Raw genomic sequence first — 14919 nt, 5'->3', positions numbered from 1 at the left:
CAACAACTTCTTCTCAGTAACTAAAAGGCTAAGGGTGATGATATTTGGCCAGTATCATGCTTGGATGAAGGACTACCAAGTTTGTTCAAATGAATGACCTTCATCTATTTTCAATGTCACAGGGGTCAAATATGATAAATACCTTTCAACAACTTCTTCTCAGTAACTAAAAGGCTAAGGGTGATGATATTTGGCCAGTATCATGCTTGGATGAAGGACTACCAAGTTTGTTCAAATGAATGACCTTCATCTATTTTCAATGTCACAGGGGTCAAATATGATAAATACCTTTCAACAACTTCTTCTCAGTAACTAAAAGGCTAAGGGTGATGATATTTGGCCAGTATCATGCTTGGATGAAGGACTACCAAGTTTGTTAAAACAAAAGACTTTCACCCATTTTCAAGTTCACAGGGGTCAAATATGTTTAAAACCTTTAAAACTACTTCTCAATAACCAAGAGGCTGAGGGATATAATATTTGGCCTGTAGAATGCTGGGATGAGGCGCTACCAAGTTTGTTAAAATTAATGACCTTGACAATTATTCAAGGTCACAATGGTCAAATATGTTTAAAACCTTTAAACAACATTTTTTTAATAACCAAAAGTCCTAGGATGATGATATTTGGCCATTAACATGCTGGGATTAAGGACTACCAGGTTTTTTTCAAATGAACGACCTTCGCCATATGCGAGGTCACAGTGGTCAATATATGTTTAAATCTGTAAATGACTTGGTCTGTATAACCAAAAGGTCAAGGGTATTGATATTTTGCCAGAAGCATGCTTGGTTGNCTTCTCAATAACCAAGAGGCTGAGGGATATAATATTTGGCCTGTAGAATGCTGGGATGAGGCGCTACCAAGTTTGTTAAAATTAATGACCTTGACAATTATTCAAGGTCACAATGGTCAAATATGTTTAAAACCTTTAAACAACATTTTTTTAATAACCAAAAGTCCTAGGATGATGATATTTGGCCATTAACATGCTGGGATTAAGGACTACCAGGTTTTTTTCAAATGAACGACCTTCGCCATATGCGAGGTCACAGTGGTCAATATATGTTTAAATCTGTAAATGACTTGGTCTGTATAACCAAAAGGTCCAGGGTATTGATATTTTGCCAGAAGCATGCTTGGTTAGAGGACTATAAACTCTGTTCAACCTTATGTCCTTGTTCGACATTCAAGGTCACAGGCGTCATATGTTTAAATCTTTTAATAGTCTGCCTGTAGCTGTATTTTAGTCCACTTTAAATATTATTTGTGAGATTAATACCAGGTCAGCGATTCAGGCCCATTGGGCCTCTTGTGTATTATGTGTAACCGCACATCACCGTTGTGTACTGTTTGTGACCGCACATTACCGTTAGCTATTATGTGTGACTGCACATTACCGTTTGATATTATGTGTGACCGTACATTACCGTTGTGTATTATGTGTGACCGCACATTACCGTTAGTTACCGTTGTGTAGTATGTACGATCGTACACAACCATTTTATAGTATGTATATGCGCACATTACGTTTGTGACATCAATGGTCCATTGTTTATTTTAAACGGCCGTACATTAATCTTTAGAATAGGTTTCCCATATCTTTATTGCACAGCTCGGCTATCTGCCTTCATTACGGTGAAGATTTAACATCAATATCGTAGATAATTTGGGAGGTTTTACCAGAAAAAAAGAGATGCGCACATTTTCTCACACCTGACTCTCGGTCGATGTGATGGAAATATGGACCGCACGCGAGCCTCGTTTTCACTACACGTTATCCGAGATCCTGCCATAGCGAAGCTGTAGATGCATCATCATAAATTTTTTTTTTTTAATTCTTCCGAAATGTACTGTGTTTTTTCCCCCATATATATTACGACAACCTGTACACCTGCCGGACAGGTGAGGATTTAATTGCTAGTACCCCAATATCAGGGCGTCGTCATCTAGCACAGAAGCGGCCCGTCCAGGATCCGAGAGAGTTGTAAAAGAGTAAAATTTCCAGACGTCTTAGGTTGTACCCTGAGGTAGGTGACTGATTTAGAGGTGCAATGAGATGTCGCACACTGACGGTGCCATTCACACACCTTATCTACGTCATTAATTGTCTGTTTCCTACAGTAGGCATCTGTCTGTGTTACTTTGACTTTTCCAAGAGACTGGGTTGTTTTTTTAAACCAATTCATCACTGGGTCGATTTGCCAAAAGTAACGGATGCTAACACCGTTCTACCAATGAGGTAACACAACTGTGTCGCTACTTGGCACCTGTTGTGTAATGACCTTGCACTACAGACAGGCGGTGGCCCACTTGTACCAGATCGTAGAATCCTTCCACGTGGAGAGGGGCCATCCAGTGTGATCACGTGGAGGGGGACCATTCGGCGTGATGTGTTCGTATAAATTCCAATAAAAAAAGCAAGGTCGCCATAGATTAGCAGTGGGTGAGATACATTGGGTCGGCGTACGGTTAAAGACACAAGTCAATAATGTGTTATATAACAATGCACGGCAATGAGCGAACGACCTAGGAGTAAGAGCTAGCGTACATATCGTTCCATTGTTCTGAATGTGTTATGTGCCAAAACAGATCTTACGTTATGAGCATTATTAACTGTGGTTTTGATTACCTAGGAAACGTGACGACCCTTAAAAGTGTTAGCACGTGCTGTGACGACATTACATGTAACCTTGTGTCGTCAGATGAAGGTATTGGGGATATTACTGTACTCATTAGACTATGTATATCCAGCTCAGATATAGGCTGTAACGTGTACCCTAGAGACAGAAGTGTTTACCTCGGTACAACCAGTGAATGATCCTCTCTATTGGGCGGGGTGATACTAATTGATTATAATTGGATGTTTGGGAATATCGATAATAATTGGTTGTTTGGGAACATTGGTGATGATAATTGGATGTGTGAGGACCATTGGTGATAGCTGAATGTTGTGGGACCATTGGTGATAGCTGAATGTCGTGGGACCATTGGTGATAGTTGGATGTTGGGGACCATTGGTGATAGTTGAATGTTGGGGGACCATTAGTGATAGCTGGATGTTGGGAACCATTGGTGATAGCTGGATGTTGGGGACCATTGGTGATAGTTGGATGTTGGGAACCATTGGTGATAGTTGGATGTCGGGGGCTATTGGTGATAGTTGGATGTCGGGACCATTGGTGATAGTTGGATGTCGGGAACCATTGGTGATAGTTGGATGTTGGGGACCATTGGTGATATTGCGATGTTGAGAGACCATTGGTGATAGTTGGATGTTGGGGGCCATTGGTGATAGTTGAATATGGGGGGGGGGGGGGGCCCATTGGTGATAGTTGGATGTCGGGAGCATTGGTTATAGTTGGATGTCGGGCACCATTGGTGATAGTGTGATGTCGGGGGCTATTGGTAATAGTTGGATGTCGGGAGCATTGGTTATAGTTGGATGTCGGGAACCAGTGGTGATAGTTGGATGCTGGGGACCATTGGTGAGAGTTGGATGTTGGGGTCCATTTGTGATAGTTGGATGTTGGGGGACCATTGGTGATAGTTGGATGTTTGGGGACCATTGGTGATAGTTGGATGTTGGGGTACCATTCGTGATAGTTGGATGTCGAGGACCATTGGTGATTCAGTTGTGGGACCGCACAACGCACCAAAAATAGCGTGTGCACACCGTGTATACATCGTTCACACACCGGCCGCACATCGTCCACACATGGTGCGCACAACTGTGCAATTTAGCAATCGTTCGCCCCGTTGTGCGCTTCTCTCCGTACAACTGTACGATTTGGTATCATTTGTAGATCAAAATTACGGAATGACAAAGATACGGAAGGCTCGTATGCGATAACGTACACTGTGTATATATTTGTAATTTCTCATCACAATAATCAAGATTATACAATTTCACAATGCGTGTTACACAGTATTAAAGCGACCGTTAGGCTGTCAAGAATGGGTTTTGCTCCAAGGTTACAGAACAGGTAAATAACAATTTTATGAGTGTCCGGAGTTTTACCTGACCAGTGTCTGACACACAGAGCTGATATGCGATACCGTTTGACCGTAATGAATAGTATTTGTTATTTGCATTCGTTTGTCTTTAGCTCCCCTTCACCTGGATTTTCACCCCCCCGGCCTTACCCGACGAGTTACGTAAGTGCCCCAGGCGGGGAGAAAGCTACTGTCCAGGTACATGTACAAAGTGGTTATGTTTACATGTATACGGGATTGTGTTGTAATTTTACATGTGTCGATTAACTTTGTTTAAAAACACAGAAAACACAATTTCTAAATAAAAGAATGGATAGACAGAAAGATAAGTTTATAGATGTTGCTAGATTATAGAAACATACGTAAAAATCAAGGTTATATGTTTAAACACGAAACCGTATAAATTGTTAAGGCATTCCTCAATTTACACCAACCACAATTGTTATCGCACAACGTCCGTCCATCGTGCGCACAGATGTGCGAAAGCAATGATCGTCCAGCTTTTTATCGTTCGCCCATCGTGCACCCACCGTTCACACACCGTGCACACATCGTGCGCACACCGCACATCGTGTAACGTTGTGCGATCCCCCAACTGTAGTTGGATGTCGGGGACCATTGGTGATAGTTAGATGTAGGGGACCATTGGTGATAGTTGGATGTCGGGGACCATTGGTGATAGCTGGATGTTGGGGACCATTTGTGATAGTTGGATGTCGGGGACTATTGGTGATAGTTGGATGTCGGGGCCATCGGTGAAAGTTGGATGCTGGGGGACCATCGGTGATAGTTGGATGTCGGGGCACCATCGGTGATAGTTGGATGTCGGGGACTATTGGTAATAGTTGGATGTCGGGGACCATTGGTGATAGTTAGATGTCGGGGCACCAGTGGTGATAGTTGGATGTCGGGGACCGCTGGGGATAGTTGGATGTCGGGGACCATTGGTGATGGTTGGATGTCGGGGCCCATTGGTGATAGTTGGATGTCGGGGCACCAGTGGTGATAGTTGGATGTCGGGGACCGCTGGTGATAGTTGGATGTCGGGGACCATTGGTGATGGTTGGATGTCGGGGACCATTGGTGATAGTTGAATGTGCGGGGACCGTTGGTGATAGTTGGATGTCGAGGACCATTGGGGATAGTTGGATGTTGGGGGACCATTGGTGATAGTTGGATGTCGTGGACCATTGGTGATAGTTAGATGTCGGGGACCGCTGGTGATAGTTGGATGTCGGGGGCCATTGGTGATGGTTGGATGTCGGGGACTATTGGTGATAGTTGGATGTCGGGGCACCAGTGGTGATAGTTAGATGTCGGGGACCATTGGTGATAGTTGGAGGTTGGGGACCATTGGTGATAGTTGGATGTTGAGAGACCATTGGTGATAGCTGGATGTTGAGAGACCATTAGTGATAGCTGGATGTTGAGAGACCATTGGTGATAGCTGGATGTTGCAAGACCATTGGTGATAGATGGATGCTTGGGGACTTTTGATGATAGTTGGATGTTTGGGACCATTGGTGATAGTTGGACAATTTGACGCGAATGTAATCAGTAATCTCAATTGAAATGTAACTCATGCAGTATTACATTTTACAAAAAACAAATTCAGTCGCTTTACAGTTGTTTATTGTATGGTATTGGGGTTTGTACAATTTTACCATCCAGAATTTTGTAACGTTTGTGCTAAATATCAATTATAACGCACATATCATTTGCACTTACCTGCGTCAGCCTTGGCACATAGTATCATTCCACTGATGTTGAAACTGAGAGATGAAATGGAAATCTAATAAAATCGTTATCATGACAGGTACCTGTTGCACATTTTTATCTTAATAAAACATCAGTAACAATATTGTTGACAAAACTGCGAGTACGTTTGCCTGGCATAATGAAGCATTCCATTGCCAAAGTATATAACGCTCGTCAGGGAGAACAAACGGGTTGAGTTACACGTGAACCTGCCTTTCTAACGTGTATTAATATAATTATGTATTGTCTCACTCTGTACTTACAAATGTGCTACACTAGGAGCCTAAGAGACAGTCTCTTCTAGTGATTTTATAACCTTTCTCGTAATAATTATCAAAAAAGTATTTTGAATCAATATTTGACAAAAGAATAAGGTATATGATGACTTGGTCATGAAGTGAGATATAAGTGAACGGTTCTCTCCATCACTTATCCCCTTCTCCAGTGTGTTTATATAAAGTCGTAACCCACGGGCCGAGTTGCCCTCTCACCTTCAGCACCAGACCACAATTTATCAGTGAATTTAGGCATCTCAATATATACTTTGATGCCTGCCTGCTTAGCACGGTCCCGACAGCCGTTATCTGCCGGTGTATATACAGCGCCCCGCTCCTCAGTCTCCGCAGTCTACAGCTATATACTATTGGATTTACTATCGGTGCCGATACAGACGATTAACTGTGCAGCAGTTGTTAAGGGGACGCCCGGGACATATACGGGGTAAAGGACAATCCCGGGGACAGATACGGGGTAAAGGACAGTCCCGGGGTAAAGGACAGTCCCGGGGACAGATACGGGGTAAAGGACAGTCCCGGGGACAGGACTTTTTGTGTTTCGGGGATCTATGGTTGTGCTATGGTTTTGTTACGTTATGTACAATCACGGCTGGCATGCGAGTGACCGAGGTGGACCATCGGCTCATTAGGCGCAGATTTGAACGCGTGGCCAAAAAGTGAGTTCAAACACCAACTCCGTATACATGTTTGGATATTATTTCAGTTACCTTAAATGTTCGTTATTGAAGTGTCACAGATGTCTTTCGTTCAAATGTCTCCTGAATTCTTATATTGTAGTTACTTTGTTTGTGTGTGATTTTTTACACGAAATATTGCATTATAGTTATTAATAATGTATGTACTTGGTAATAAACAGTGCTTCATTGTATAAAAACAAAAATTAGAAAAAATCGTCGAAATCTTTTGGATGTAGATAAACTTCTCTGGTTCTGCTATGAAATAAGAATGAAGCATCCGATTACACTCTCGTTTTACATTACAGCGTCCCAACATTCAAACATCTTCCCGAGGAGTCGCTCAGTAAAATCGCCGATGTCCTCGAAGAGGTAAGTTGTTTTTATCAATGGTTTAACTTACTAGTCTATATTTACTTTAGTTTCTGTTCACAAATTACAGAATTAGCCAAATTTATTATAACAAAATGTTCAACATTTTCGCAAAATTCAAGGTCAACTTAATTTTAGAAGTATGATAGCATTGTTCTCCGAAAGGGAGAGAAACAGATCTAATACAATTTTATAACTTCAATTAATTAGATTTGTTGCTGGATTTTATAATTTTGCACACTTAAAAATATAATGGAGTTTGGGTCCACGGGCGTCTTCCTGCAGATTTTCATTACCACAAATAAGTTAAGCAATGTTAATAGATAAAAGCTTATGCGCGGTGGTAGATAATAAATTGGACAATCAAAGAGAAAGTGAAAGACATTCCTACGAGGTTTACCGATACATTCGGGGCTTCCATTAAGGATTACACTAAGGATTAAACGGATTTATATTTTTTTGTCGGCATCTTGTTCTAGGTCCTTTCCACTTTGTATCTAATTGGTACATTTCAAAACAAAAACATTCACATATCTAGAGTTCCCCTGGAAACCTCCACCCATTTTTTCAATAATCCTCATCTCATATTCTTTAAGTTATTACCCATACATGATATTGCCGAATTTTACTTTTTCTATTGAAGAGTCGTTTTTGTGAAGATGTTCGTATATTTTTTCACACGAAAGCTTATATCTCGCACCCCCTCTCAGCACTACCCATGTGTCTGTTACACATTGCCCGGTATCTTCTCACCTTGCTCAGTCTAAGTAAGGAGAACAAATTAGAGATACAAATCTCCTTCACCATCGTAAGATAAGGCCCGATAATACCATGGGAATTGTCTACAGTCTGGCTGTTACCGCGGTGTCTGGGCGTGGTACCAACAAGTCCTGAAAGATGAGGAGGGATGGAGGGGGTTCTGATCAATAAGTTGATGTTCGACTGAAATGTGATTGATGTGTCTGTCCATCAGATTCTCTAAAACCATAAAAAAATGTCACTAGGGCTTGTGTTATCAATACTGCGGCAAACTTCCTTTGATGGTTGCGTTAATTAACAATAGAATAAGCAATTTGTATCTGGTGACAAATATCGATAGTTTTATTACCTGCCTTCGCATGCTACCACGTACGTTTTACATACAAAGCCGCAGATTATAATTAATTGTATAAATCAGCACGTACGTTATATTGTTCTATCGACGGTTAATTGGTGAGAAGTACAGACTTATCCTTGGGTATTCGTTTTCTTTAGTTATTGACAAAAGTGCTAGATTTTTAGAAAAACATAGCATTATCAATCAGGGGCGTCGTAAAATAATATCAGAAATATCTCCAACGTGTATGTCGTTACATAGATGGTAATAGTTACAACAGATGTACTCTCCCAACAGGGACATAGAAAACGGCATTCATACTCTCCCAACAGGGACATAGAAAACGGCATTCATACTCTCCCAACAGGGACATAGAAAACGGCATTCATATTCTCCCAACAGGGACATAGAAAACAGCATTCATACTCTCCCAACAGGGACATAGAAAACGGCATTCATACTCTCCCAACAGGGACATAGAAAACGGCATTTGCAAACACAAGACATTTACAGTGATTTTTTTTACTTTTTTTCTAAAGGGCTGGTGCCTTTTTTTGTTGGGAATTTTACTGCGCGCAGTAAATGAATTGGGAATTTTACGACATGTTACGGATATATGATATTAGGGAAATTCTGTTTGATCGCGCTCAAGCAACATCATGTGTAAACAAAACTTGAAGCTTGAATTCAATGCCCAATTAAATAAACTTCTATTTGTCAAAAAAATTAACAACGTTGTACAACAAATTATAAGAAGGCATACCTTTTTTTTTTTTTTTTTTTTTGCGATTGGGAAAATATTGGGTCAGAATTGGGAAACTTCACTTGGGGAAAGTACCTAAAGTCGGCACTTTAAATTGGATGAATGATGGAGCTCGTCGCCTAGCTGCTTTGAAAATCACTCTGATACAAATAAAACAAGAGCGTACCGTAGAGAAGTGGAATGAAGGATTTGACGCAAAGAAGATTGTTTTAACAGATAGCGCACATAGGTTCCGATTACGATTGACTGAAGACTGGACCATGCGCTACAGAATGTTTTGTAAAATGTCAGCATGTAAATGTTGTTTTGTATGAGATAATATGTTTTTGACAGATAAACAACATAAAATATTATTCGGAGTAGAGTGAAGAATTCTAAAAGTTAATGTAGAAGCTGGCGAGATTCACGCACCTTTGCCTTATATTCCCCGGTTGGATGGCGTTCAAGTTTCCGAGATATACTGACCCAGTTTTGCAGAAACTGTTTATAATGTTATTGCCCGATGTTGCATTTAATATCTGAAATACAAACATGGCTATAAAAAGATGATAAAGTGCAAGGTTTATCTGATAAATATTTGTTTTTCAATAACAAGCAGGATTTCATAGCGGACTGCGACATTAATAAAAGCGTTTTCACTTCCAAAACATGTTTGCCACAACCAAGGATAAAACATGATGCATAAAACAACGGTTCTTTGTAATAGTCTCAAGGCATATGCTAAACTTGACTGGGTGTCAACAACAAATAGTTCGATGTAATTTGTGCTACAGTTGCTAAAATGGCGTAAGGTACGGACGTTTGGACGGCAGTGTTGCTTCGTGTTTTGCTTTTGCACAAGGTTCTGTCTATTGAGAGCTCCATTTTTTTGTTTGTTTCGTATTTCATCTTATATTACATCACCTTTAAAACTAATCAAGGTGTTTACCGACTAGGTCTGGTTTATCGCCAGGTTTATTATTCAACATAAAAACGGTCTCTCCTTGACGGTATTTCGTAAACAATCTTCACTTGACTAGCAAGGATTTCGTTTAAACGAGCAAATTAAACCTTGATAGGTTGAAGAGGCGAGTTCGGGTGCTTGGGTTTGAATATCTCCTCAGGTCTCTTCCCCAGGACCATGACTCAGCTTCCACTGATTTCAATAGATTGGCATACATTTAGCACTGTTGGTATCGGTGATAGACGGCGGGATCCGCTGATTTTAGGGTACAAGACACCTTGTCAGATAGCTGGGTATCACGCTACGGGCCTCTTACTTCACGTATAATCATATACTGGCCTCTATCCGGCACCATGCTCCCTCCGCTCTCTTATCCTGATGTAATCTTTTGGAAACTTTTGGTATCATTCCAGTAAATCTTGTATTTCCTTGAACCACTTTCCTCGGGAAACTATCGGAACAAACCGCCGTAGGAGACAGCAAAGACAACACTGTCCCGCCTTTCTTATCTTTGGGCTCCTCGACTTTCAGTGTGTGCCATTATTTTTCACTCTTTCTTTCTTAGCCTGAATAAAAAAAATCTTAGGTTTTTAGGATTACCGCCCTATTGGATCATCAAAATGTAGTTACGTTATCGTTTGGTCACTGGTCTAAAAGCTTTCAAGTGAAGTTGTTCGTGAATAGGTCAAAGGTCAATGTCAGCGTTTTTGTATTCTCGTGATTGGATTCTGAAGACATAGGTGTTATCGGCAATACAATTAGCTGCTCATTGTGTTTGTTTGAACATATCATATTTGATAAAAATAATTTAGACACAAGTTATATAATATAAACATTTAGGACATTCTCTAGCATATAACAAATATGCGTTGGTATTTATGAATAGTGGCGACATTGTGCTTTGAAGTAAAATACAAAATAAAGCGTGTTTTTTCGATTGACGATGTAGATTAAAGGAACTGTATGATGTTTGTAACTGTACTCCAAATAAAAATGGTTTGACGAAAAATAGATATGGGATTGGATTGTGCCGGAAAGATAATTAGATCAATGCATTTCAATTAATAACACCAATAATTACAACAATACGTTGATGGCTAACCAAACATAAGTACTGTATAAGGCCTGTTTTATACACGATCCAAAATAAGTCACTCTGGATGCAGGCCAATATAATTAAAGAAGAATTTAAATTATTTAGATCAATGTAAAAGTACAATTTTGTGCAATTTATAAGTTACAAAGTTTAAAAGGATTCAATTTTATTGATGAAATCGAACTTTCCTAACCAACAACACATGTACAGGTCACCCTTCGTTTGATTATAAGTGTTAATCAGCGCTCAATATTACCATACCATTAACGGTGGCCATGTGGTCAGTACAGCTATACGTTTAGACTTTCAAACAAGTTTCAAGTGTCAATAAAACCACGGCTGTGTAACTTTTGAACAATTTAATTACTCAGCAGAAGATGTATTTGTTTGTTTCAAAGAAAATGATGTTAGTTTTAACTTGAAGAGTCTGTTCACCTGTCTCTCTATTACATCACAGTACGCCAGATTCTCAAGTGTGTAACATGTGTGACGGTATACACGAGATCTGTATACACCACGTGTGATAATTAGTACCGCACAACATACTCGTGTGATAATTAGTACCGCACTTACTATTGTGATAATTAGTATCGTACTTATTGTCTTGTGTGGTCGTTAACACGACACTTTACTAATGTATTATAACACAACAATGTATTACAGACACACTTCACCACTGTATATAACACAACAATGTATTACAGACACACTTCACCATTGTATATAACACAACAATGTATTACAGACACACTTCACCACTGTATATAACACAACAATGTATTACAGACACACTTCACCACTGTATATAACACAACAATGTATTACAGACACACTTCACCACTGTATATAACACAACAATGTATTACAGACACACTTCACCACTGTATATAACACAACAATGTATTACAGACACACTTCACCACTGTATATAACACAACAATGTATTACAGACACACTTCACCACTGTATATAACACAACAATGTATTACAGACACACTTCACCACTGTATATAACACAACAATGTATTACAGACACACTTCACCACTGTATATAACACAACAATGTATTACAGACACACTTCACCACTGTATATAACACAACAATGTATTACAGACACACTTCACCACTGTATATAACACAACAATGTATTACAGACACACTTCACCACTGTATATAACACAACAATGTATTACAGACACACTTCACCACTGTATATAACACAACAATGTATTACAGACACACTTCACCACTGTATATAACACAACAATGTATTACAGACACACTTCACCACTGTATATAACACAACAATGTATTACAGACACACTTCACCACTGTATATAACACAACAATGTATTACAGACACACTTCACCACTGTATATAACACAACAATGTATTACAGACACACTTCACCACTGTATATAACACAACAATGTATTACAGACACACTTCACCACTGTATATAACACAACAATGTATTACAGACACACTTCACCACTGTATATAACACAACAATGTATTACAGACACACTTCACCACTGTATATAACACAACAATGTATTACAGACACACTTCACCACTGTATATAACACAACAATGTATTACAGACACACTTCACCACTGTATATAACACAACAATGTATTACAGACACACTTCACCACTGTATATAACACAACAATGTATTACAGACACACTTCACCATTGTATATAACACATCAATGTATCACAGTTTGAATGTCCATATCGTGGTTTGAGCAACCACGCCCTCTTTGCTATGTCGGTGTATGTTGGGGGTAATTTTCGATAGATTCGGTTATGTTGATAGCTGCTGATACAGGTCGATGGCTCCTGATATCGGCGAGGCCCTGGTTTGAATCCTGATTGATGATGAGCCGACGTTGTTACTGAGGCTAGTTAACCCATTGACCCTGATAACATCCCGCCTTATAATCAAAGACAGTTGTATCGCGGTAATCAAGAACCAAAATACGAACGGACGTGCCTCTCTCACCTTAATTATGTCTGGCTATAAATATACACATGCATGTGCATTTAACACCAGGACTATAACAAGCACGGTAATTTTATGGTCTGCATCACAAACGGGATATTTCAATATACCTTGGCAACTGTCATTTTAGTAAGTCGTAAGTTCTTCTATAATGATCGGTTCGATACCTTGTTAATCGTTATGAAATGATAACCATAAATAGCGTATGGACAAGCCTCGATATGAAGATTCACGTGAACACAGCTGTTGAAGCAGCTGGAGCATTTCTCCTACAATGTCACATCAAGGTAGAAGTAAATCCGTTTATTACAATACCACGGAACACGTACGTTCAAAGCGTGCGTAGATTATTTAGATATGGCGTCTCCGTGCTTACAAAACTTACACAACAAACACTTGCTGTACCTGTATATGCTGTTATAGACTGACATGATCGGACACTTTGTAATTCTAGACCATACGCAAATAAAACATTTGATGCGAAATGAACACAGCTGGGTTTTTAACATCCTACGTAATTCAGTGTAATTCATGAAAACCCTAATCGTAGAACTTTGTTTTGAAATACTGAAGTCCATTTCATCAGATAGGTATTTTTTCCTATTTCAGGCTCACTACAACAATGGCGACTATATTATACGACAGGGGGCGCGCGGTGACACATTCTATATCATCGCCAAGGGCAAGGTCAGTATTCAGTTGTCTTGGCAATTATCGTTTTGTACCCTTCAAGTGCTCCCATAATCTCAAATAGAAACTACGTAATTATTTGAAAAAAAATGGAAATTTGATTTAACTGTTGTAGCAATACATCATAATCTTAACAATTATAATTGAACATATGCTAGTTAGGATTGAAAGTATATTGCTTCCTAGTCTACATATGACACTGCGAATAATTTAAGCTACACTGCTACAGTTGAAAATCAGTTTCTAAGTACTTATAATCTACCATTGTTATATAAGTATCCGAGCGAGTTCGATATTGTGGAGATACATCGCTGCTTGTCGTTATTTTTGCTGTCTGTGTCGTTAGGTGAAGGTCACAAAGAAGACATCAAAGGCAGGAGATGATCAGGTGATTCGGTTCCTTCAGAGGGGCGAGTTCTTCGGGGAGCGTGCACTTCAGGGGTGAGTATAGGGGTCAAGTGTCAGAATGGGGATAGCAGGCACTGCACGGTCAATTGTCAATAATGGTAACGTGCACTTCATGGGCGAGTACAGGGGTCAAATGTTAATACGGAGATAGCATGCACTGCACGGTCAATTGTCAATAATGGGGTAACGTGCACTTCATGGGCGAGTACTATGGGTCAAATGTTAATACGGAGATAGCATGCACTGCACGGTCAATTAATAATAACGGGGTAACGGGCACTTCATGGGCGAGTACAGGGGTCAAATGTTGATACGGAGATAGCATGCACTGTACGGGTCAATTATCAATAAGGGGGTTACATGCACTTCATGGGCGAGTACAGAGGTAACATGTCAATGAGGGGATAGCATGCCTGACAGGAGTTAATTGTCAATAAGGGGATAGCGTGCTTATCAATATGAGGATAGGTGCACTACCGGGGTGAATACAGTATAGAAATGCTGTGTTCCACCTCCGTGATAAATATTAAAATAGCGCAGGAAACAAAGAAGTTTAATTCTGTTCTATCGTGTTCCATGGTTGTGTCGTTAAATTCATCTGTGCATGAATTTAGCGTAAGTACATTCTCAAATATACGAATCTTATATGAATATTGTGCCAGAAGGTTTGCATTGTCAATAATAAACAGAGAAAGACCATAGATATAGAGGCGTCAAACACACACATAAATACCGTGTATTTGGAACATAACAGTAACGTAATAGTAATCACAGGAGTAAGTAGCACTTTTTATTTGCGAAATTTTGATTTATTAT

General features: G+C 39.7%; 1 protein-coding gene across 4 annotated transcripts in view; it reads left to right on the top strand.

Moving 5' to 3' along the window:
* LOC110451175 (cGMP-dependent protein kinase 1-like) overlaps positions 1 to 14919 on the top strand; it is a 109073-nt gene that overhangs the window by 74692 nt on the left and 19462 nt on the right. For all 4 annotated transcript variants that reach the window (XM_021499044.1, XM_021499045.1, XM_021499046.1 and 1 more), the window contains 3 exons: positions 7033 to 7096; positions 13615 to 13692; positions 14042 to 14136. In XM_021499044.1, the coding sequence (XP_021354719.1) occupies positions 7033 to 7096; positions 13615 to 13692; positions 14042 to 14136 (237 nt within the window). The remainder of the gene's footprint in view (positions 1 to 7032; positions 7097 to 13614; positions 13693 to 14041; positions 14137 to 14919) is intronic.

The sequence above is a fragment of the Mizuhopecten yessoensis genome, unplaced genomic scaffold (assembly GCF_002113885.1).
Source record: "Mizuhopecten yessoensis strain PY_sf001 unplaced genomic scaffold, ASM211388v2 scaffold5859, whole genome shotgun sequence".
NCBI lineage: Eukaryota > Metazoa > Mollusca > Bivalvia > Pectinida > Pectinidae > Mizuhopecten > Mizuhopecten yessoensis.
This window is presented reverse-complemented; position numbering and strand designations above follow the sequence as displayed.